We start from the raw sequence: 25,002 nt of genomic DNA, 5'->3' as shown, positions 1-25,002 counted from the left end.
CTCCACGTCTCTGAAGCAGCGCGGTTCTTCTCAGCGTGTGTCGCCAGACTGCCATTATTCCCCCCGTGTTTGGGCAGCATGAAGATTGCCACCAGGAAATCCAATTTTGAACAGCAAAATGCCTTTTTCAAGGCAAATAAACAAGTCATTGAAAGTTATTAATTTTTGACAACGCAAGCAAGCATTCTGTGTTGGATCTTAGCAATCTAATCTACTGAATGCGAAATAGCTTACACAGTGCATGTTATCCGTGTATCTTAATTCCCCCACTGTTAGGGCAGCTCAAAGGTTGCGATCAGCAACCGATTTTGAACCGCAAAGTGCCTTTTTAAGGCAAATAAACAAGTAATTGAAGGTTAATAATTTTCTGGCATCAACACAAGCAGACATTCTGTGCGGGATGCAATCAAATTCTGTTGTAGTTGTCTAATTTTTACTTTATTTTGTAAACCCCACACTGTAGGGACAGCGCGAAGGCTGCGATCAGCATAATCGACTTTGAATAACAAACTGCCCTGTTAGAACGCATTCACAAAGACAGTTCTCTGGCATGATGAATGCGAACGCGAGCGATTGGGCGAGAAACATGCCGTAGGTAAATAAACGGCTCTCTTTACGGCTGTTCGGCATTCTGGATTTTGGCAATCAAAACTTCTGCTGACTGTCTGATTTTCAGTGTCAAAACAGCCTTGAACTTTGTTATCAGAGTGCCTGACTACGATTTGGTAATATTGTTTGAGTTAAATGTTCACAAAATTTTACAATATTCCTTTTTCTCCCATTCAATAAAACAGGTAATACGATGCCTTCGTCATACGCAAGTTCACCACAACTCCCGCTATCGGTGTAACACAGAGATACAATCAGCGTCATATCCGATTTTAAATTCAGCAACAAACTGTCTTTTTCAGGACAACCAAACAAATGATTTGAAGATTTAATATTTTCTCGTTCTGAGCTTTAACCAAAAGTTAATTATCTTAATTTGAATTCACATGTACATATACTCTGACTGTTGAAACTAGTTTGCGCCGCAAAGAGTTTCAGTGAGGTCGTATTTATATGTGCAAACTTAAATTGAGTAGTACTTCAACTTCATTTGCACAGAATTTTCAATACTGCCAATGAGCGGTCAACATTTGTTTGCTTGGAAAAATGACTGACACGCAAGCAGCCGGGTTATCTTTCTTGTAAAAGTATTCTACTTCAACCTTGCGGTCGTGGCTTTGCACACAACCCTCTTGTGATTTTTCTCTTCCTTTTGACAACGGTCGGTTTTTAGGCTCAATTATATTCTTGGTAAACGGCTGGGCAATGCGTACCAGCAGTACACCCGTACTAGTTGGTATAAAATAGACCCCAGTGTGGTCCATAGCATAATGCCCAGCAACTCCTATCCCTACCTCCACGTGGTACCGACTGGGATACGAGCAACCAAGGGAAGATCGGTGAACCGGTGGGAACTTGGTCGTATGCTGACAGGGAAGGGGGAGTTGTTCTCCTTGGAGAGCAGCTTGCCTGGGCGTCTGTTCCCCAGGTCAGGGGCGGCTCAAACAGCAACTGATCCGAAGCGGACGGCTGAACTATGAAAAGCGGTGTCTCGCCAGCTACACCCAAGACGGCAGCCCCGTCGCGAGACTAGGCATCGCAGCCCTAGTAAGGCAGCATGCTGAAAATAAACATACTACGAACAATCCAGAGAATGATACGAATCGGAACAATCGGTATAGACCTAGGCAAACGAGAAAGGACAACGATTGGAAACTTGGTACTTAGAATGTTAGGACTCTGCTCGAACCGGCACGCGTGGGCATCTTGGCCAGAGAGCTACGGAAGGCAAAAGTGGAGGTAGCAGCCATACAAGAGGTGCGTTGGCCTAAAACCGGGGAACGTGAATTCCGGGCGGTCGATTCGACCGCGGGCACTTCTTTCAAGTATCACATCTACTACAATGGCGGCGATAGAGCGGAACGGGGCGTCGGTTTCGTACTACTTGGAAACCAAATGAAGCCTGTTATTAGGTGGAGGCCTATTAATGACCGTCTATTTGTATTGAGGATCAAGGGCAGATTCTTCAATTACAGCCTTATCAACGTGTACGCGCCGACCAACGATAAAACCGATGACGTAAAAAAGGAGTTCTATGAGCTCCTCGAGAAAACGTGTGAGAATGCCCACAACACGATATGAAGATCGTCATCGGAGATACGAACGCACAAGTCGGACGAGAGGAGTTCTTCCGTCCCGTTATTGGTACACGCAAAAGTTCAAGTCTTGTACAATCATTGTGTCTTCCCGATTCGCACAAATGATGCACAGAAATCGCACAATAAATGTGTGAAAAGGATAACGCAGCAGTTGTACTGCGAATACATTGACATAGATTGAAATCAGAATATGTATCATATACCGACACTTTATTTCTCACATCGAGTGTATTAGTGGCTGCTCTTTCTCTCTTGCTCGTTGATTTTCCATGTACGTGCGACGAGACTAGATCGACTAGATACGTCACATATAAGGTTGCACTTTCGCTTCTTTTCCGTTCGCGTTGCGACGCGCAAGACGATGTCTCGTCGTTTTACGAAATGAGCGAGACACCCGTGCTGTACATACTTGATGCCAGTTTTGTTAGTCTCACTCATACTGTCGGTTCGTGCTTGCTGCTACTCAGGGGAAAGCGTGTGTGCAAAAGACTTGAGGAGCGTAGCATATATCTCGTTCTCAAGCAGAAAAGAGGAGAAAGGTTTTGCTTCTCGCTCGCTTTGCAATGCTGCTTGATACCAGCTGAAACTGTTTAGGTGTAGTAGTTTGGAGCTGACAAATACAATGAAAAAACGCTAGAGCATTAATTGCGTTATGTCCAACACGCAATCATTGTACTGGTTTCAAACCACATCAACAATTGTGCTAAAAACGCACAATTTTGTACTGGTTTCGCACCATCCAACTTTTGCGTGTAGGGAAAGCCTTCACTCTACCACCAACGACAACGGCTTGAGGCTAGTGAACTTCGCCGCGGCCAGGGGAATAGCCATCTGTAGCACCCATTTTGCACGTCTGAATATTCGGAAGCACACCTGGAGACACCCCAATGGAGAGGCCTGCTCCCAGATCGACCACATGCTGATCGACGGCCGGCACTTTTCAGACGTCATAGATGTGCGGTCCTTTCGAGGGCCAAACATCGACTCGGATCACTATCTCGTGGTAGGCAAGATTCGCGCCTGGTTGTCCATTGTATTTAAATCGAGATCGGCGAGGAAGATACATCTGGACATCCAGAGGTTATCAGCGGAAGGAGTTGCTGCAGAGTATACTCGGAAAGTTGATAGACGGATCGGTGGCCCAGCTGGAGTGGACCTGAACGAGCAGTGGAAGCACATCCATGATGCGATCAGCGAAACAGCGCGAGAAGTAATAGGCATGACAACGGGAACCACGCGTAGTGGGTGGTTCGATGCTGAGTGCTTAGAGGAGACGGAGGAGGAGAATCGAGCCTACGCCAACACGTTAGTAGCAGCTAATCGTGTAACGCGTCAGATGCGGGAGAAATACCGGGAGGCAAGAGCTGCCGAAAAGAGGCTTCATCGCCGTAAGAAACGTGAGCACTACGATCGCGTCCTCGCGGAGGCGGAGAATTGCTTCACCAGGCACGACACGAGGAGCTTCTATAGAACGATCAACGGAATCAGGAACCGGACCGTGCCAGTACCTGCCATGTGCAATGTCAGCGAGGGGAACCTGATTACCGATAAATCGCAGGTGGCCAGGCGTTGGAAGCAACATTTCGAAGTGGTGTTGAACGGCGAGGAAGGGAGGAGAGTCGTCGACCCTCCGTAACCCTCCTCAATTCCGCTTACAAAATTCTCTCGCGTATCCTGTTCCAGCGACTTAGGCCGTTGCAGGAAGCCTTTGTTGGAGAATACCAATGCGGTTTTCGAGTGGGGCGATCTACAACGGACCAGATGTTCACCTTGAGACAGATCCTCGACAAGTTTCGAGAACACAACCTGCAGACACATCATCTGTTTATAGACTTTCGAGCGACGTACGATACAGTGAAACGCAACGAGCTGTGGCAAATAATGCTAGAACATGATTTCCCAACAAAACTGATTGAACTGATACGTGCGACGCTCGACGGTTTCACATCATGCGTCAGGACAGCGGGCGAATTTCCGGACGCGTTTGTGACGGTAGATGGCCTGAAGCAAGGTGACGGGCTCTCGAACTTGCTGTTCAACACAGCTTTGGAAGGTGCGATACGAAGGGCAGGTGTGCAGAGGAGCGGCACCATCATCACTAAGTCTCACATGCTTCTGGGCTTTGCGAACGACATTGATATAATTGGTGTTAGCCGTAGAGCAGTTGAGGAGGCCTTCACAGCTCTCAAAAGGAAAGCTGCGAAAATTGGACTCACCATAAACACTGCCAAAACGAAGTATATGGTGGCTGGCAGAGAGCTTGGTAGTTCTGCGGGTGTTGGTGCTGCGGTGGAGATGGATGAGAATACTTTCGAAGTGGTCGACGAATTTATTTATCTTGGTACTCTCGTGACATGTGACAACGTGGTGAGCCGCGAGGTGAAGAGGCGGATTGCGGCGGCGAATAGGGCTTATTAAGGATTGCGTAGCAAGCTTAGGTCCCGTAGCCTACAGATCCGTACGAAATATGCGCTCTATAGGACTCTGATCCTCCCGGTGGCGCTCTACGGACATGAATCGTGGACGTGGAAGGAGGCCGATCGACGAGCGCTTGGGGTCTTCGAGCGTAGAATCCTGCGATCAATACTCGGAGGCAAACTAGAAAACGGGGTGTGACGCAGGCGCATGAATCACGAGCTGTACGAAGTATACAAACACGCTGATATTGTCAAGCTGATGAAACACGGCAGGTTACAGTGGGCTGGCCATGTAGCACGGATGGCGGATGAGCGACCGGCAAAGATAATATTTAGTAGAGAACCGGATAGAGGCCGACGACTTCGAGGCAGACCGCGCACGCGCTGGATGTGTGCTGTCGACGAGGATGCCAGAGCAGCGGGCGTAAGGGGAGACTGCCCAGATAACCAGAAATCGTATAAAAAAGGCAATACAAAATCGTATAAACATCTAGTTTTAATTGAAATTGTAGAAAGTTTATGTTATTACCAGTTCAAGTTATTTTTCATCATATATGGGTCGTACAGTCCGTGATATATGACTGCATATTGTTCCTCGTATAAATGCACAGAAAAAATCAGGTTTCATCGCAGTAGAGTTGCCTACAGTGCTAAGCCTAATTGCAGTGCAAAATTGTAGGATTTCCAATTTGTGTGATCCACGTTGACATCGATATTCCTTGAAAACTCCTATAAGAGTTGTAGGAGGATTTCATAATGAATGAAATACAATTTACTTTTTCGTAACAGTTAAAATCGTCTATTTTGAAACATGAAATCCTAGAGTGGTAAAGAATGCTACCATATTTATGTCAAATTTAATCCAAATTAAAATTTTCCTTTCTGCAACTCTGGTTTTTAAAATCTAGTTCCTGAAAGATTCAAAGAATTGGGTATTGAACATGAACACTGCAGTTTTGGGTAAAAGAATCATCAAAAAAATGGCACATACAGTCGGGTTTTACAAAAACATGGGCAACGCCTTGAAAGATTTTTTTAATGTTTGCTGATTGCAATTGCTTGAATCGCCTAACAGTTGAAAAGAAGGTCAATGCGGATCGCATGTTATTATTTCTTCGTATATGAGGCAATACTGAGTTACATATTGACATCAGAGTCTATAAATAGATTTGGGTCAACAGTGAGGCAATTAGTGACATCATATACGATTTACAGGTCCATACGATTTAAGGCGTTCAACAGTATTAGATAAATTTCGATGACACGCAGCATCGTAAAATGACTCTGTGGATAGAGGATAGGAGCAGTGTTCGGAAAGTTGGGGGTTCGAGGCTGAACACAGCCTTGTAAAATATAATAAAGAAAAATGCCGCATCCAACCACAGTAATTATGACATACCAAAGACTGTACTATAAAGTAAACGCGTACTTGTCATTGAGAAAAAAATATAAATGAAATCGTTGCTACACAAATTTTATGTTTTTTGTTACTTGGAAAATTTAAGTTGTATACAATGCAAAATTTATTCGCGGTTCATGTTACACACTGCTGCGTTTTAGTTCGTAGAGCATAGTAGTAGAATCATAATACGGGTGAAACGGAATTGTATGTATGCCTCAATTATGGCAATAAAAAATTGTACTAAGTAACAAACAGAGTTGTTCTTACCCCAGATTTTATGCAAAAGGTAATTGTTATTGAATTGTAAAAAATGAAATAAAAAGTTGTATATCTTTTACTGTGCGAACTATTTTGGTACGTATATTACCTCCACTTTGGTACTTATAAGCTCATATAGAACGTTATATACAACTTTATCAGATTGTACAAGGGTGCTTATATCTCAACAACAACTGAAATATACGGACCAAATTGTTAGCAGGGTGGAGAGTAGCAGCCCAAGACCGAGTTTTGTGGAGACGTATTCTGGATTCGGCATAGGATCTTAATGATCTGTCGCCATAAAAGTAAAAGTGGAGTAAAGTAAGTATATTCTTGCTCAGTATGGTATCCGAGTTATATTTTTCACACATTTTTCACATCTGGAGAACTTGAAACGATATCGATTCATGGAAACCATTGAGATTGACCAATGGAAGCACCGTGTAATAGAAATGTCGACTCCCGGAGGCAAGTTTATGTAGAAACCCAAGGGGACTGAAATATTATGGACTAATGGAAAATATCGACCCATTAAATATTTTTAAGATAACGATAGCCGTTTTCAAAGCTAAGACATACGTCAAAATGTTTGCGTCCTAAACTTAAAATTATTGTTTTGTGCTAAAATTGTTAGTTCAAGGCATTCACTCGTCATTTTTGATTCAATATTCAAATTAACTTTCGTTACTGGATTCACTTCTCAATCCTGCTGAGCTTAGTTGAGCTTAGTCAGACAGCTTCTTGGTAATATGGGTCAAAAACACGGCGTACATTTCTACACAGAATATTTCCAAAAGAATAGTTCTATTATAGGCACAGTCTTAAAGATGTTTATCAATATTCTAGTTGGTGATTAGCATTGCATTTGAAGTTAGTTTTTCAGTAGCAGACAGATGAAAAAACATAGCAAAGTATCACAGCTGGCATATATAATTTCATGTTCACACACCCAAATAGTAGTTTGGTTTTTAAAAGAAAGGATTAACCAATAACTTCATCCATATGTTAACGGTTAGTGGAATTTCACCTAGTTCCGAGAGAAAAAGTAACAACGAAATTTCAAATAAATTATGATATTATTATTTTTAGTTTGGTTGAGTGATTGTATTTTCAGAAATACAATAATTTTTCCAAGGTTTTAAATAACTTTTTGAACTATCAAAGATAACAGTTTTATTTAAATCAAAATTAGTTTATGTTCCTCGTTGAAATCAATTGCAGCTCATTTGTACTAAACAATTTTATCACAATTACAACTGAAATTCTGCCTGCAATTTTAATTATCTTGAATTTCTAGCCAAAAGTTTAAACGATTTCAATTTGAAGTTGTCAAGTACTGTATATATTCGAAAGTTTGTTGCAGCAACAACGGTAATAACAAAAACTTGGTAAGATTGTAAAAACAATCTACTGCATCAAACAGGAGCGATATCTTCGCTTCAGACGCGCTTCATCGTCAAATTGCAAACTTTCAATCGATTTCGATGGACGGCGGCGTACGTAAGCCTTGCTCTCGCACTCTGGACTCAACTGGGGTGGCTTTCGTTGCCGCCCTGTGCAGTACAGGTTACCGAAGCTACTACAGTGACCGAAGAACGACTGTAGGTCAGCCTCGGTGGAGGAGAATTTCAACTTTCGCCCACTGTCAGCGTCATCGTGTGGCACCGTCGGCCCCGGAACGGAAGTCTGCTTCTTCAGCAGCAAGACCTCCCGAAGCAAGTCTGGCTGATATTGCGACTGGTTGTGGACTTTGTTTTGGTTTTGATAGTGGGTGAAGGACGAGTGGAAAACACTAGAAAAATTCCATGCATCTATTGGAAGCGAAACAGGACGCATCGACAGTTGCTTAGACGTACCTGCGCGTTCCTCCAGGAATTCATCCTCGTCAGATGAATCTATGCGGTCTTCTACCAGTGATGACTGGCGAGATAGCGACTGAAAAAAGCAAGCAATTACCATGTATGGTTTGTCGTATGTAAGCAACATTAGCAATTAGAACTTACCGCGTTTAATCGTCGCCTCGGTGGTGAACGTTTATTCCACAAAGCTTCCAACTGATCAAAGTGCTGTGACTGCGCGAGGGCGGCCTGTTCGGGCCCAAGGTTCTGCTGAGATTCTAAGGTTTTCGATTCGGCTAATTTCGAAATCTCCTCCATACTGGCGGACACAGAGAAACGTCGCTTCAACCTCTCGTCCACTTGGGCCATCATGACCGACGAAGTCAGATGAGCATACTTCTTCTGCCAGGTGTAGGTATCCAGAGATACTTCCTTTTTGAGTAACCGTCGAGCTGGTCGCTTCGGTCCGGCTGGACGCAAATCTTCAACATCTCGCGCCGGTGCTGAGTAAGTAGGAAGTTTAATATATGAGGCAGGAGAGTTGTGCAGGCATATTATTGGAAGACAGGAGTTGTCCACCAGCTGTACTACTATTCTGGAACACTCTAGGCTAATATCAAAACGAGTAAACTGGACGTGCAGTTGGAGCGATGTTAATGCTAGCCCCCTTTTGGTTTCCCATACAATTAATGTTTTATCGTCACTACCGGAAACAGCTGTAGAACCTATGTTTTGGAAGAGATTTATTATGAGCTCCAATAAGTCACCCTAATCAACTTACCATCCGCTGCCACTTTAACGCATGTTACTGGCGCTAAATGTCCTGCCAGCGTATGAATCTCTTCACCCGTGTGAATATCCCATATGATAAGGTTAGAATCTTTCGAACCTGATATAATGTGACTTTTGTTGGTCACCGAAACGGCAACACACGTAACAGCATCCGTATGTCCGACCAGTACCTGAGCTAATTTTCCTCCCGATGCTTGCCACACCTTCAGTGACATATCCTTCGATCCGGAAATTAGATAAAGCGAATCAGCCGTGATCACAAAGCACGTAATCTCGCCGGAATGCGAAACCGTAAACTTTTCATCCTCCCTCGTGAGGGACCATATTCGTAAGCTTGTATCTCCGTTAGTACAAACCGCGAACTTCATATTGTTCGTTACGGCTAAACATTTGAAAGGGCCCTGGACACTCTGCAGGATCGTTCCGGAGTCAGCCATCCACACAAAGAGACAACTATCACGATCGGCGGAAATTATTCGTCTTGAGTCCATCATAAAAGTCACAGTCGTAATAAATGTGTTATGACCTTTAAAACATACTGACACCGTCCCTAGTGCCAGACTCCACACATTTACAGTCTTATCCTCCGAACCGGAAGCAACAAATTCGCAGTTCGGCGCAAACGTTAAACAAGTCACCGTTCCAGTGTGTCCTTCCAGGATTGCCGTCAGTTCTGGCGTATTCAGTTGCCATATTTGAATGCACCGGCTTGCCGCAACTGCAGCCATGGTGGAATCACGAGAAACGTCGAAGCAGATCACCGGACTGGAGGTAGCCGCTAGGGCGGCTCGACTTTTAGCAAACTTCTTCATGGTCTTTTTCTTTTTAGGGTAGAAATTAGCGACGGAATCTTCGTTACGGAATGAGTAGAAGGTAATTTTGTTTCCACCGGCCGTCACCAAGTAGTCGTCTTTCTCCATGACATAAACGGCAGTTACAGGGCCCGGATTCGGTGGTAAGGAGCGAATAATTCGACCGGAATGCATATCGTATATTTGGGCACGAGCATCGTCGCAGCCCACGATTGCTCGCTGGCTGTCCATGGCGATGCAAAGAGCTCGAACCTACGGAAAAGGAGGTCGAATTTAGCGTATAACCTAGACGTGAATCACAATTTTTTTATACATATCGTTTATTTGACACGCCACAATAAGTTTTATGTTTTGAAAACGAAAATAATGATATATGTACTGGATGGGGGAAATTTCTGCCGTTGGCAGCACTCTCTCAGATTTCAATGGAATTTTGTGAGTTGGATGACATCTGTAATTCAAGCAATATTGCGTACTTTTAATTTGAGATTCTATTCCAAATTTTGATGCAGGACTCGACTTTCCGCTTTTTATCGGGATATATTATGCGGAAACTAAAACCAAGGTGTGACGTAGGAATTAAATATTTCAAACGGTAATACTTGTCAAACCAAATTATGAATTACAATAACCAATATGCCGTTGGATTGATAAAATGATGGATACACGCAAAAGTTGGATGGTGCGAAACCAGTACAAAATTGTGCGTTTTTAGCGCAATTGTTGATGTAATTCGGAACCAGTACAATGATTGCGTGTTGGGCATAACGCAATTAATGCTCTAGCGTTTCTCCAATGTATTTGGCAGCTCCAAACTACTACACCTAAACAGTTTCAACTGGTATCAAGCAGCATTGCAAAGCGAGCGAGAAGCAAAACCTTTCTCCTCCTTTCTGCTTGAGGACAAGACATATGCTACGCTTTTCAAGTCTCTTGCACACACGCTTTCAAAATACTTTTTCTTCTTCATGCATTCCTCTGAGTAGTAGCAAGCACGCACCGACAGTATGAGTGAGACAAACAACACTGGCATCTAGTATGAACAGCACATTTCGTAAAGCGACGAGACATCGTCCTGCGCGTCGCAACCCGAACCGAAAAAGAAGCGAAAGAGCAACCTGCAAATAATATTTGACGTATCTAGTCTCGTCGCACGTACATGGAAAATCTACGAGCAAGAGAGAAAGAGCACTCGATGTGAGAAATAAAGTGTCGGTATATGATACATATTCTGATTTCAATCAATGTCAACGTATTCGCAGTACAACTGTTGCGTTATGCGTTTCACACATTTATTGTGCGATTTCTGTGCAACATTTGTGCGAATCGGGAAGACACAATGATTGTACAAGACTTCAACTTTTGCGTGTAGTTTTGTGATACTTCAGTTATCATTATTACTTCATTGTTCAGCAGTGAAAATTTATGGAAAGTTTCAAGGTCGAATTTCCACCCACAATTCACCAATCACGTACAAGCGTGTCTGACACGAAGTTCATGAATAAACATCAGGTACCTGCTGTGATATCCACTATATCTACAGTATTGGGCAAAATATTTGCAATTGAAATCTACTTTTTGAAAAACGCATCGCTAAACAATATTTTTTCACAATTATCAGAAACAGCAAACTGTTTTCTGTTGTCGGTAGTCTAGCCACGTATTTCACAAATCCGGCCGCAGTCGTGCCATTCCAGCCAGCGACCAGCAGCCATCCCAGACCTGCGTGTGGGCGTGGAGAAGGGGTCTTCCAAATATCTAACGCAGGCAAGTATGATTCTGTTCCACACTTGATAAGATCTGATCTGCCTATTGCTTCCAGCATTTCCTCGTTACCGCCTACCATATCTCATCCGCCATCTGTTACGACCGAGCTAAGACGTCCTTTGGTCAATGTACGAAACGAACGAAAGTTACGCATCTTTTACCAAAATGTTCGTGGACTCCGGACAAAAATCGACACTTTCTTTCTTGCTGCTTCAGACTCTGAGTACGATGTTATCGTTCTCACTAAATTATGTTGTACGGTAAGCTATCTTTATAGCCAATAAGTAGACAATTAAGTTAGTTGTTATTTTACTTCCCTTTTTTGATAAGTAGGTTTAAATCCCTACGAATGATAAGTCCTAATTGGGAAAGCAAACAAATCCTAACAATTAAAACTACAATTTCTCTAACAGTGTTGAGAAGTCACCATTTGTGATTGAACACACATAATAGAGAATTTCCAAACACCCCCAAAAACTGAAGTTATGGTCAAAATACGGTTTTTTGCACCTCAGCGCATATAATATTTTTTAAGTCAGTCATTTATTTACCGATTTTCAATATTTAAGCAGTTTTAGAAAGAGGACAAATAGAGCTTTCAAAATATATATAGGTTTGTTCTAATATCAATGAAACATGTTAAATTATTTGAGTTTATATCTAAATTTCTAGACTTTTTCACGCAAATTCTCAATTTAATTTTAAATTTGCCGTCTATTTTTGTAAGAAACATACCACAAATACACTATAATTTTGAAAGTATATTCAATTCCGAATCAAATGAAAGTAGTTTTGTGGAAATCGGTTGATATTTGGTTAAGTTATATATTTTTTAGGAAAACCAGAATTTTTGGTTCCGATCGCACAATTATTTCACGGTGCTACAAATGATGAAAAAATGCGAGAACTTTTGATGTGACTTAGTGTGGGTTGTAGCTTCAGTCAAGTGTTACTTGCGCGTTTACTTGAAGTTTTTCAAATACCCCGAAAATTATAAGTTATGTTCAAAACCCTGTTTTTTACCTTAGCTCACAGGCTGTTTTGGAGAGGCGAAAAATAGAGCATTTGAAATATATAAATATAAATAGTTTTAAAATAAATAATATGGTTTATGTTATTTTCAAATTTTTAACGCGAAGTAACATTTGACTAAAGCTACAACCCACACTAAGTCACATCAAAAGTTCTTGCTTTTTTTCATCATTTGTAGCTCCGTGAAATAATTATGCGATAGAAGGCAAGAATTCTGGTTTTCTTAAAAAATATATAACTTAGCCAAATATCAACCGATTTTCACCAAACTACTTTCAATTGATTTGAAATAGAATATACTTTCAAAATTACAGTATATTCGTGGTATGTTTCTTACAAAAATAGACTGCAAATTTAAAATTAAATTGAAATATTGCTTGAGAAAGTCTAAAAAATTAGATTTAAACTCAAATAACCTAACATGTTTTATTGATATTAGGAAAATCCTGTATATATTTTGAAAGCTCTATTTGTCTTCTTTTTAAAACTGCTTGAATATTGAAAATCGGTTGATAAATGACTGAGTTAAAAAAAATGCGCTGAGGTGCAAAAAACCGTATTTTGACCATAACTTCAGATTTTGAGGGTGTTTGGAAAATTTCTAGTATGAGCCTACACTAGGTCACTTCAGAAGTTCTAAATCGCTGTAGCACAGTGTACTTGAGCTACTAACAAAGACCCGCTTCCCAACCTTATTAAAAAAAAACACACCATTTGAATCGAACCAGCGCGCATGAGAGGTAAAGCAGAGAAAGAAAAGAACCCACAAGTTTTTGTAATGCATTGCTGTTGCTTACTTGTCCGACTCCGAATCAGTTCACAGGCCAAAAATTGTGTGCAAATTTTTACCTGTGGATCGAATTTTTTTCAAATTGCTGCAGGTTTTTTTTTCAGATATCAAGAAAAACTTTTACGGTTGCAGACATCTTTCAAAAACTTCTGGCACCTCTGGTCCAATTCTCGTACTCGTACGATAAAAAAACGGTTTTGTTTTATTTTGGGGCCCCCACTTAAAACTGGGCCCCGAGCCCCCACAATCGTAAATCCGACTCAGGGTACACTGTAAAAAAATCCTATGGTAAATTTTACAAACTGTCACAAAATATTACATATCTCATAAAGTATATTTTGTAAAATTATTTTTTGGCCGGTTCTACAGCATCCCAGGGCGTAGTACAAAGCTTTCATGCACAGTGGATCACAGAATCCATCGGCATTCTAAAAATAAATCCCAGTTGTTTGTTGGCTTTTGAAATGACATCTTCGTAGTGTGCCTGGAAGGTAAGCTGACTATCCAAAATTACGCCAAGATCTATAACTTGGCTTACCCGCTGAAGAGCTTGCCCAGATAAACTGTATGGAAAGCTAATTGATTGAAGCTTTCTGCTGAAGGTAATTACATGACATTTTTCTACACACAGGGTAAGAAGATTACGGTTGCGCCAATCACTGAAAGCAACAAGCTTCCATGTTCCTCGGTGATTTGTCTGCTAGCACAGCTTCTTCTAAATGCGAATTATTTGCTGAACATTTCAAAGCCACTTTTTCGTCTTCAGTTACTATGCCAGATCAGATTGACGCTGCAATACGCGATATAACGCGGGAGAGTTTCGATTGTAGAGTTTTCCAAGTGACAGAAGCCCACGTTTTGTGTGCAATTCGAAAGCTGAAAGCGCCTCTTGTAATGCTGTTTAATCTTTCTCTGCAACAAGGATTGTTTCCTGCTAGTTGGAAAAATCATTGCTCACACCGATACACAAAAAAGGGGACAAGTGCAACAAAGCTAATTACAGAGAAACTACATCATTATGTGCTTGTTCCAAAGTTTTCGAAATTGTCGTCAGAACAGTGCTGTTTTCATTGTGCAAAAACTATATTTCTAGTGACCAACATGGTTTTTATCCTAAGAGATCCGTCACAACCAATCTGTCGCAGTTCTTTTTGTTGTGTTTTCGGACTTCAAGGCTGTGTACACGGACTTCAAGGCTGCGTTCGATCGTGTTAATCACGACATCCTTCTACGAAATCTGGATGAACTGGGGCTCTCCACCATGCTCGTGAGATGGTTTCGTTCGTACCTGACCGGCAGAGTTGTATGTGTGGTCGTCACCTTCTGAACCATTTACAACTTCTTCTGGAGTGCCGCAAGGAAGCAATCTAGGTTCACTTTTATTCTCACTGTTTTTAACGACGTTGGCACTATCATTCCGCAAGGTACACGGCTTCGTTTCGCAGACGATGTGAAAATCTATCGGATTATAGCCTGTCTTGGAGACTGTTTGGAAGTACAAAAGTTGCTTGATGCTTTCAGTGATTGGCGCAACCGTAATCTTTTTACCCTGTGTGTAGAAAAATGTCATGTAATTACCTTCAGCAGAAAGCTTGCTTGGCTGGGCAAGCTCTTCAGCGGGTAAGCCAAGTTATAGATCTTGGCGTAATTTTGGATAGTCAGCTTACATTCTGGGCACACTACGAAGATATCATTTCAAGAGCCAACAAAAAACTGGGATTTATTTTTAGAATTGCCGATGGATTTCGCGATCCACTGTGCATGAAAAGTTTGTCCTGCGCCCTGGTACGATCGATGCTTGAATAAGCAGTTGTCCCTTGGTCTCCGTTCAACAAGGTCTGGATTGATAGCATGGAAGCTGTTCAGAATAAAAATCGTGCGTATGGCACTAAGGCATCTTCCTTGGCATGACGCTACGAGGCTGCCTCTCTATGAGCACCGCTGCATGTTATTGGGGATTGAGACGTTGTAGAGAAGAATAACGCACAATTTATCTTTGTTGCGAAGGTCCTGAAAAATGAATTTGATTCACCCACTTTTCTCGCGGAATTGAATCTCTACGCTCCGGAAAGAAATCTGCGGTCCTTTTCAGTGATAAATCAAAGTTCAATATATTTGGGAGCAGAGCCTGACAAAGTCATTTTCAATTGACAATTATCAGGTTATAGTGACGCTTTGACTCGTCGCTTACAATTGAAAAGCTTTTGTATCATTTTCAAGCATTTCATGAGTCACATGACACCCAGCCGAAAGCTCTTGCTGTGATTCTGAAAACTGAAGGGCTTGAAATTGATACAGACGCTTTTCAATTGAAAGCGGAGATTATCACCATCACTCTCATATGATGATTCTCAATTGAAAATGGCAATGAGCACTGACTACCATCAAACGACGCGATGCGGTACTACTTTCAATTGATACGCTGAAGGAAAGGAAAGAGTCACTCTCTCCGTCACTCTCTCCGTTGATTGAAATAGTCATTAGTTTCATTTGTAACGATCCGATTAACAACAGACGGGAAAGAGGGAAAGAAGTGATTCGTTGAGAGTAGCCGAAAAAAATCATGTGAAAATGCAGTTGTTCGAATCGAAATGACAGCGTGAGTATATCAGTTTCATTGTTTTGTTTCGAAAATGTAGAGCCCTTTTTAGGAGTGTGAAATTTTACAAAAAGAAATGCCACATTTCAGGTTGTCAGTTCAGTGGTGTTTACTTAGTAGGAATTTGGGATCATTTTTCTCAGTGTGCTATGGTTAAAAGACAATAAGATTGTTGTGATGGATTGGCCACCACAATCCCGTGATTTTAACTCGATCGAGAATCTACAACAACAACTGCACTCGAAACCATTCACTCATGCGTCGTCAGCAGCTAGTCCTCGATGGCTTACAGTGGATCACCGTAGGGCTGTGAAGCGTCCTCGTTTTCTAGAAACAAATGCACGCCCATTGGGAGCCTGTCGCGTGGGTAGCAAAAAGCCGCTTGGCAACGTTAAGTCGGTACCTGTTTGCAAAAACGAAGCAGACCAGAGATTCTGGTTTTATCTCTCACGGACACGCCACTGTTTATTCCTAACGAAATCTGACAGCGACAGACGGTTCAACAGGCCAATCACGGAAATTATATATTCAGGATCCAGGCAACTGTAAAACAGGATCCCTCACGCTTTTGGGATTTCGTGAAGAAACAAAAATCATCCTCTCGCACTCCATTCAACGTAAATTGTTCAACGATGTTCAGTCCAGTTCTATTTTGGAAGCAGCAAACCCTTTCGCCCTTCACTTCGAAAGTGTTTTTAGTAAGTCATCACCTGTACCACGCCACAACCGTTTCGCTCACATTCCCTCACAAGACATCAATCTTTCCTTTATCCAGTTAACATCGGATGAAGTGAGAATTGGCATCGATAACCTCGACTCAAAAAAGGACCAGGAACTGATGGCATTCTACCGCTATTCCCGAAAAAATGCTGTGCAGAACTGTCAGCTCCAATTGCATCACTGTTCAACCGATCGCTGCGTGAAAGGACGTTCCCGGCAATTTAGAAAACTGCATCTGTAACTCTTATGTACATGTCTGACAACGTAAATCGAGTAACAAACTACCGTGGTGTTTCCGTAACTGTGTTGTTTGGACAAAGTTTTCGAGAAACTTGTACACAACATGCTGTATACGGCATCAGTACCTCTCATCTCCGACAACCAGCACGATTTCATGAGTCATCGTTCAAACTATAACAAACTTTTTAAGTTTAGTAAAGCGGGCAATGTATGCAGTTTGCTAGGATGCGAAAATGAACGGGAATAGAAGGTGTGACTTTTTAGGGTTAGAAAAAAAATTTTTTTCCCTCATCCAGACGGGACTCGAACCCGCAATCTCCGTTGTCTCCGGCAAGGTGTTTTAGCCAATTAAACTACTGGGAAAGGTATAACTAGCTCTAAACCAAAGTCGAATCACCCTCTACTATTGTGTTCCCGTATCTCAGCACGCCACGATGAACTGCACACACTGCCCGGTGGGAGTTTATTTCTGTAACTGAGAGAGTGGTCTCTTCACGCACACTGGGTAAAACGACTTATTATATCTACAGCGACGCAAGCGACGAGACACTTCAGTTGTTGGCCAAACTTCGAACGCGTATCACGGAAGAGCTCCGTTGGCTAAATTTACTGGACGAGGGAAAAATTTTTCTAAACCTAAAAAGTCACACCTCCAATCCCGCTCATTTTCGCATCCTCGCAAACTGCATACATTTCCCGCTTTACTAAACTTAAAATGTAAGTCATATGACAAAAAATGAGATTAGTTCGTAAAGTATAACAAACTTTCCGAAATGAATTTTGGACTGGATTCTGTCATACTTATCCGGCAGCACCTCATATGTTGTAGTCAACTCAGCTCAACCCCGTTCATGTTGTATCACGTCTGGCGTGCCCCAAGGTAGTGTTCTTGGACCGCTATTATTTTACATCTACGTAAATGATCTGTACCTGGTTATATCCTCTTTCAAACTCTCGTTCACCGATGACCTGAAAATATTTCGTGTAGGGTAAGGGACCCATAATTCGCCCTGACCCCATAATTCGCCCACCCACTAATCAACGAATTGTTTACGGGGTTTGTCATTGAATTATGCCAAATAATAATTTATATTCAATCTCAGCTGTTTCTTTTTTTTGTTTAAACACGGTTCTAAGAGTTGACACTATATTGCGAACAATAAAAAAAAATAGGTGGGCGAATTTTGGGTACTTATATAAAGTGGGCGGATTATGGGGTCGTTACCCTATTTGTGTCTACGGATGACCGCACTGCTCTTCAGGAAGACATCAACGTTTGGTGTGATGATAATGGTATGCGCGTTAACAGTACAAAATGCAAACCTCTATATTTTACGCGCTTTGACAATCCAGCTTATCACCAGTACAGTATAGGAATTGATGCGCTTCAACGTGCCACGTCTATCTGCGATCTTGGTGTGATCATTGACGAAGAGCTCAAGTTCAATGACCGGGACTATGACTACATCAGCTGCTGAGAGAACCACTCGTCGTCCGAACGGCGAATATCGGGAGTGGGCTTGGCATGCCCTAACGATGTCGGACGACAGTCCGGTGAAAATGGTTCTAGATAACGACCCGACTGGAACGAGACGACGAAGCGCGCAGCGAGCGAGTTAGCTCGATCAAGTGGAAGACGATCTGTGGGGCCTCCACAGATGACATGGCTGGTGAACTGCAGCCATGGACCGAATTGAATGGAGACGACTTCCTCGAACAGCGGGGGACACTTTAGCCTTGTACTAACTGGAAAGGCCAGGTAATGTAAGGTAAACGTGTCGAGACCAATAGTATTTTTATCAAAAAGTCCTGAGAAACAGATGAAACGGCACAAGGAAACGCAGAAAGGGCTTTAAACTGTTCCACAGTTTTGCGAAAAGCAATAATGGCTACCTAGCAGTCCTGATCTTAATCCAATGAACTATAACCTGTGTGGCGTCGTTGAATGGAATATCAATAGAACTCCTCACAGCTTTAATACAATTCTCAGCACCCAAAGACTAGACTTTTCGAGAAGAACGTTTCCGATTGCAATTTCATTTAGAAATACTTACACAAATTTTCGTTCATAGACCCAGAACAACTCTGAATAAAGGAAGTCTTATGGTAACTTAAGATTGCGGCTGGAATTGATGTTTAATACAAGGGATTGATATTTCGGCTTGCAGTCAATTGAATTGCGTTGATTTCTATTTGCTCATCTCCGACGTTTTGGTCTTTTTATGGGACCATCCGTTTCGAGACCTGCTGATGGTCCCATAAAACGACTGAAACGTCGGCGATTAGCAGATACAAATCAACGAAATTCATTAAACTGCAAGCCAAAATACCAGTTCCTTGCATTGAAATTTTGTGTTTGATGATTTAGGTTGCCCTTCAACTAAACCTGTATCGGTAAAACCGCAAACCTCTGAAAAAAGTGTTTCGGGAGAGGGCCACAACTCCGCTAACAATTGATATTTTTATAGACAGACGCTTATTTTGTTGTTGAAAAACTGTACTATTAAAATATATATTTTTGATGTAATAAGAAAAATGCTTAACACTAAATAATATTCTAACTCATTTTTTTCGAAAAAAAATCTCTAAAGTATGAGTAGAATTCTTACGCCATCAATTCAAGGTGAGGAAAATTATTAATAATGAATGTCGAGACTCAAGGTAAGATAAAATATATTTAGTTAATTAACAAAAAAATAAAGGCAAAAGAATGAATCTGACTAAACAAGACAATAGAACGTGCGAGTTCCTCAAGTTACTGATGTTACCAAACGCACAAAACATCACTGAAATCCGAGCGGATGCTGCTAACTCCATAGACGAAATCCTTAAATGGTACGCTCCAAAATAATCACTTTAATTGGAATTCCCAAATCGACAACCTTACAAATTTTCATTTGTTTCTGAGACAGACTGATACGAGGAAAAAATTGAAAGGAATTTCAAATAATCCCCCTTGCTTACCTTCGATTTGTGCCCCTTCAAGGCATGCAAGTCGGTTCCTGTGGCGAGTGCTCGCAAATAGAGTCCATTATCACTGCAATATGCTAGGAGAAATACCTGCGAAGTATACGAAGTAACATTCCATGTTGAAGTTAATTTGTAAACCGCTAGCTTCAACCAGCCATCGCTGATGTATGACTGAGTATTGCTCTTACCGAATCACAGGAAATTTGAATTTTATGCACCGGATGTGCCAACTGGATGCAGTTCAGCAGAGTAAAATCTTCTAGCGACCACAGGCACACGGTGGCATCGTGGCTGGAGGTAACCAAAACTTCACTTGGCATGGCCACATGAAGTCCCGTTACTGGCCCTCGGTGGTGGTTTATTCTAGTAACCTGCAAGTGTATGAAAGCATTATATAATGTAGGCGGACGTCTTTCGACGGAGGCTTTTTGCTAATTCAAGCAGTCAGGTTTCGTTTTTCATTAGGTAAGCATCACATCATGAACGTTGGTATTACATCGGACAGCATGTATCCAATTACGAGTTCTGTTGAACATGGAATGCTGTTGAGTTTAAAATTATCATTAATTCATACCACATGCGACCAAAAGTCAGCCAAACAATAAGGGAGGAAAGTGGCGGGCTGTAGTTTATTGGTGTTGGTGTAATTTCATTACCATCGAGATGCTAAATACATATAGCGCTTTATTAATTGTGTTTGTACAGCGTGATAATTGTAATTGAGTTTTAACATTATTCCATCAAGTATGCGATTCAAACGTGGACATTCGTTAATTATGAAGCCATTTTATGCCAATAATCGTCCGTATTACACTGATTCAATCAGTTGTTAATCGATACTTTACCATGATGGATTGTTCAAGCCAATTCATTTCATTGCACATTTTAAAATCATGCCGCGTTTGGGGACTTTCGTAGCCGCATAGTAAATTGGGGGATTATAAGGAAAGGAGTGGGAAGTAAAGAATTCGGGAATCACTGCTCTGCCCATAATTCAAAAATTGGCTAAAATGCCATAGGCATCAAATCGAGAAAAACGCATTTTAAAGTTTTTGTCGGTACAACATATTTTGACAGTTAGTAACAACTTTTTTATTTAGTATATCACCCTTCATATATGCTGGAACCTTGCCGTTGAGTTGAAACAGAGAAATCTGCAGGAAAATTCCATCCGCCACGTTTTTTCAACTCAGAAGCCGTTTTTTCAATTATGAACGAAAGGTCAGTTGACAAACCGGTGTGCAATTTGGCTAATATCCATACGATGTGAATTATTCCGTGCTCGTTGGTGATAAAAATGGTTTTAAATTTAATAAAACAACACGGAAGCACGAGTGAGGACGAAAAGGACGACGAGACAATTGTTACGTGAGCAATTCTCGCTGAAACCGTCCCACTGGTGACACGAGGTCTTTCAAAAAGGATATTTTTGTGTCTAAATGATTGAAAGTAGTGAAAAAATGAGAAAACCATTTTGGTTAGTTCATATTGATGGACCCTTCGGGCACAAATCGGTTAAACCTTTTACAAAAATTGATTTTTGAGCAATTCTTGATCTTTTAATTGATTTATTTCTCTTGAATTTGTCATTGAACCCCCTGCAACCAACACATCGTTTTCAAGAGGAATGACAGAGCTTTCATTTGAAGTAGAAAAAAATTGGCCGCCATCTTGGATTTCATCAGAAAAACGTGTTTTTGAGCAAGTTCGCAACCACCGATTTTAAATTTGACATCACCATTGGAAAGCTGAGAAAAAATGCTTTAAGATATATTCAAAACATTAGGTGAGCATTGAGTTTACCATGTCATTCTGATCACTTTTCGAAATCGAGCTTCAAACAGTTCAACGCATGACGCGCGGCCAATATCAAATCGACGCAATATTCTGAGCCTGTGGTGTGTGTCTGTGTGTAGTGTATATTAGGGGCCATCCATGTTCCACGTGAATAGATTTTTAAGGATTTTGTTAGCCCCCCCCTTCCCCTTCCCCTTCCCCTCCCCCACAACTGCTCAAATAAATTCTCAAAATTTTGTATGGACCGTGGACAGTGTTATGAAAATGACTGCAATACAATGACAGCAAGTTTTTAACTGATCCGGCTCTCATTGTATTGCACAGCTCTCTCTGTTTCCCATATGTTCGGTAAACAGTCCGACAGCAACTGACGACAGCACACATGCAACTCCATACGGGCTGTTAGTTTTCATCTCCTTATGTCTGTTGATTATTCCAAGCTGTCGTAAATGACAGCCTATAATCTTCCGACATCCTTCAACACGAATCCGAGCGGGATGTCAGGTGATTATGATACACGACAGTAAGGCCGATGAAAGAAAGAAAGAGAGATGGTGCGAAGCACGTTTTTTCTTACGTGGGGAATAATATCAACAATGGAAACGGTTTGCTTTGTATTCAATATGCCACCGGCCTGTGAAAAAGGAGAAACGAAAAAATGCGAGTCGATGACAGCCGCAGCCGATCAGCAGACTGTCACACTGAGCAAACTAGGCTGTCATGTCCGAAAGAACAAAATGCATGCGCTAGAATGAACTGTCGTACGCAACACAAGACAGTTTCTTTGCCTTGTTTAAGCTGTAGCTGTATGTGAGCTCTCATGAACAGCTCATGCATGAGGCTATTAGAGTGAAAAGAGAGAAAAGTCGTCAGTATAATGTCGCTCTCCAGTCATTCTGCTAAGCTTGACCGTGGATATCACACCCCTCCCCCTCCCCAAAGTTGTTCACGTGGAATGTGGATGGCTCTGTGACTTTGGGTCTGTTCACAAATTACGTAAAGCAAAAAATCGTATCTTTGACCCTTTTTACTGCATTCACAAATAAACAGTTTATTTTTTCACTCCCTTGCTCCTCCTTGAGTGTAAAGTAATTTGTGATCAAGCTTCTCAACGTTTTTTTCTGCTAGAACAAAGTTTGGTTCCCTGTACGGAGGATAGTTTTCGCGTGTTTAATAATAAACCAAATTAATGTTAGATGTTGTCTCTGCTACTGTTATACACTGTTGTTTTCATGCATTAAACTACTATCAACAAACTTAGGTATGGTATACCAAGGTAAAGTATGAATCAAGTATATCCCGAGTAATCTGGAGAAGATTTGCGTATACCAGCGTGAGTAAAGTAAAAGTAGAATCATCACTTTTTTTATCCCTACCTAATTCTTATAGACGGAAAGGGTACGTTTGCTACCTAACGAAATTCAGCCACTTTATTAAAGGCTATTCAAAAATTACGGTGCGTGAGTGAACTTGCTGCCTGTGATCTAGGAATACTGACTGTCCACATCATACGCACGCCACAGGCTCAGCATATTGCGTTGATTTGATATTGGCCGCGCGTCATGCGTTGAACTGTTTGAAGCTCGATTTTGAAAAGTGACCAGAATGACAAGCTAACCTCAATGCTCACCTAATGTTTCGAATGTATCTTAAAGCATTTTTTCTCAGCTTTCCAATGGTGATGTCAAATTTAAAATCGGTGGATGCAAACTCGCTCAAAAATACCTTTTTCTGATGAAATCCAAGATGGCGGCGAGATCCAAGATGGCGGCCAATTTTTTTTCTACTTCAAATGAAAGCTCTGTCATTCCTCTTGAAAACGATGTGTTGGTTGCAGGGGATTCAATGACAAATTCAAGAGAAATAAATCAATTAAAAGATCAAGAATTGCTCGAAAATCAATTTTTGTAAAAACCGGTTAACCGATTTGTGCTCGAGGGGTCCATCAATATGAACTAACCAAAGTGGTTTTCTCATTTTTTCACGTGAAAAAGTCAAATTTGATGCAAGGGCCTTACGATCGCTTACCTGTCGCCAGTAACCAACAGGCTACAACACACTTTCGAAAGTTAGACCGCAGACAGACGTCCAAGCAAGAACAACATTGATCAAAATTTCCGTGTAAGTAAATTGCGTTATAAATCACTTGTACACTAGCGTCGCCATTCACATAGGATCGCGGTGTTTGACAAGAAAGATATTCTCGTAATGAGCGAGCACCGCGCGCAGCGGTGTTCGATTCCGTCAAATATCGTGAAGACATGTCAACACAAACCTTTCTTTCCGCCGCAGTAGTAGAGATTCAGAAATAAACTAGGTCTCGGGCTGCTTTGATATAAGCGTGTCGCCAATCGGAGTAGGTTTCGTTCGGTTTATAAATATCTTGAATAATCTAATGGCTACGCAAAGTATACCTTTGAAAGAGCCACGTTTATCGACGTGCGTTTCTGCGTTTCTGATACTCGTGATTGGCCTTCTTGTGGTTTATTGGTTTAAATCAGATTCACATCGTGTAGTCGTATATGCGTGACTCCAATAACTTTATATTGTAAAAATTGGTCAATTTTGTGCTCCATTGAAATAAATCATGCACACCTGTGCGCGGCCCCAAAGGCATTGGTAATGTCTCTTGGTCTAAACCGGTACCAGATATAAATAAGCTTATTGTGTTTCTCTAGTCAGCCGGCTGACTATAGAATAAACCGAAAATAGCTAAATAGAGACGGATAGGAGTTATATGTATGATCAGCGATGCCAACCTTTTTTTATAAAAAGCTGGAAGAATTCAAAATAAAAAACTGGAGAAAACTGGATATATGAATTTGAAGCTTTTACATAGTTTTTTTTTTGATTTTCGGTTCAAAAATGCTGCGCTTTATTGTTGCATGTAACCAAAAAGGCTGAAAGAAAATTGTTTACACATGGAGATTATAGTCACTGGCGTACTTGAAATTGAGTAGATTTCAAATAAAATCTTACAACCGAGGCACATGAATGCACAAAATACTGAAAAGACCATACATGTAATGGGAATGAGTTCAAAAAATGTGGTGATGAACAGAAACTGGATAAAACTGAAACAATTTTCAAAAAACTGGAAATATTCAACCTTCAGCTGTTTCGCTGGCGATCTTCAAAAAAACTAGAGATATCCAGGAAAAACTGGAGGGTTGGCAACGCTGTGTATGATCGCATCACTTATCAAAGTGAATCCTGATCCAACGAGCCCTCTCCTACTAACAAAAACCTCCTTCCTGTGACCTTTGTGGAGATGCAGAGGTAAATACGGTCTCCAAATGGCAAGGGTCACTCTAACATCCCTTACCTCTTCCCACCTGATTGCAAGGACGTGGCCGGC

General features: G+C 41.4%; 1 protein-coding gene across 2 annotated transcripts in view; it reads right to left on the bottom strand.

The window, feature by feature from the left end:
* LOC129719893 (protein qui-1) overlaps nt 1-25,002 on the bottom strand; it is a 174,804-nt gene that overhangs the window by 3,703 nt on the left and 146,099 nt on the right. For both annotated transcript variants that reach the window (XM_055671307.1, XM_055671308.1), the window contains exons 16-20: nt 20,036-20,218; nt 19,842-19,937; nt 8,907-9,981; nt 8,291-8,850; nt 8,144-8,222 (exon numbers count right to left, since the gene is read on the bottom strand). In XM_055671307.1, coding sequence (XP_055527282.1) covers nt 8,144-8,222; nt 8,291-8,850; nt 8,907-9,981; nt 19,842-19,937; nt 20,036-20,218 — 1,993 coding nt within the window. The remainder of the gene's footprint in view (nt 1-8,143; nt 8,223-8,290; nt 8,851-8,906; nt 9,982-19,841; nt 19,938-20,035; nt 20,219-25,002) is intronic.

The sequence above is a fragment of the Wyeomyia smithii genome, chromosome 2 (genome assembly GCF_029784165.1).
Source record: "Wyeomyia smithii strain HCP4-BCI-WySm-NY-G18 chromosome 2, ASM2978416v1, whole genome shotgun sequence".
Taxonomy (NCBI): Eukaryota; Metazoa; Arthropoda; class Insecta; order Diptera; family Culicidae; genus Wyeomyia; species Wyeomyia smithii.
Note: the sequence above shows the minus strand (reverse complement) of the source record. Positions and strands in the feature narration are given on the sequence as shown.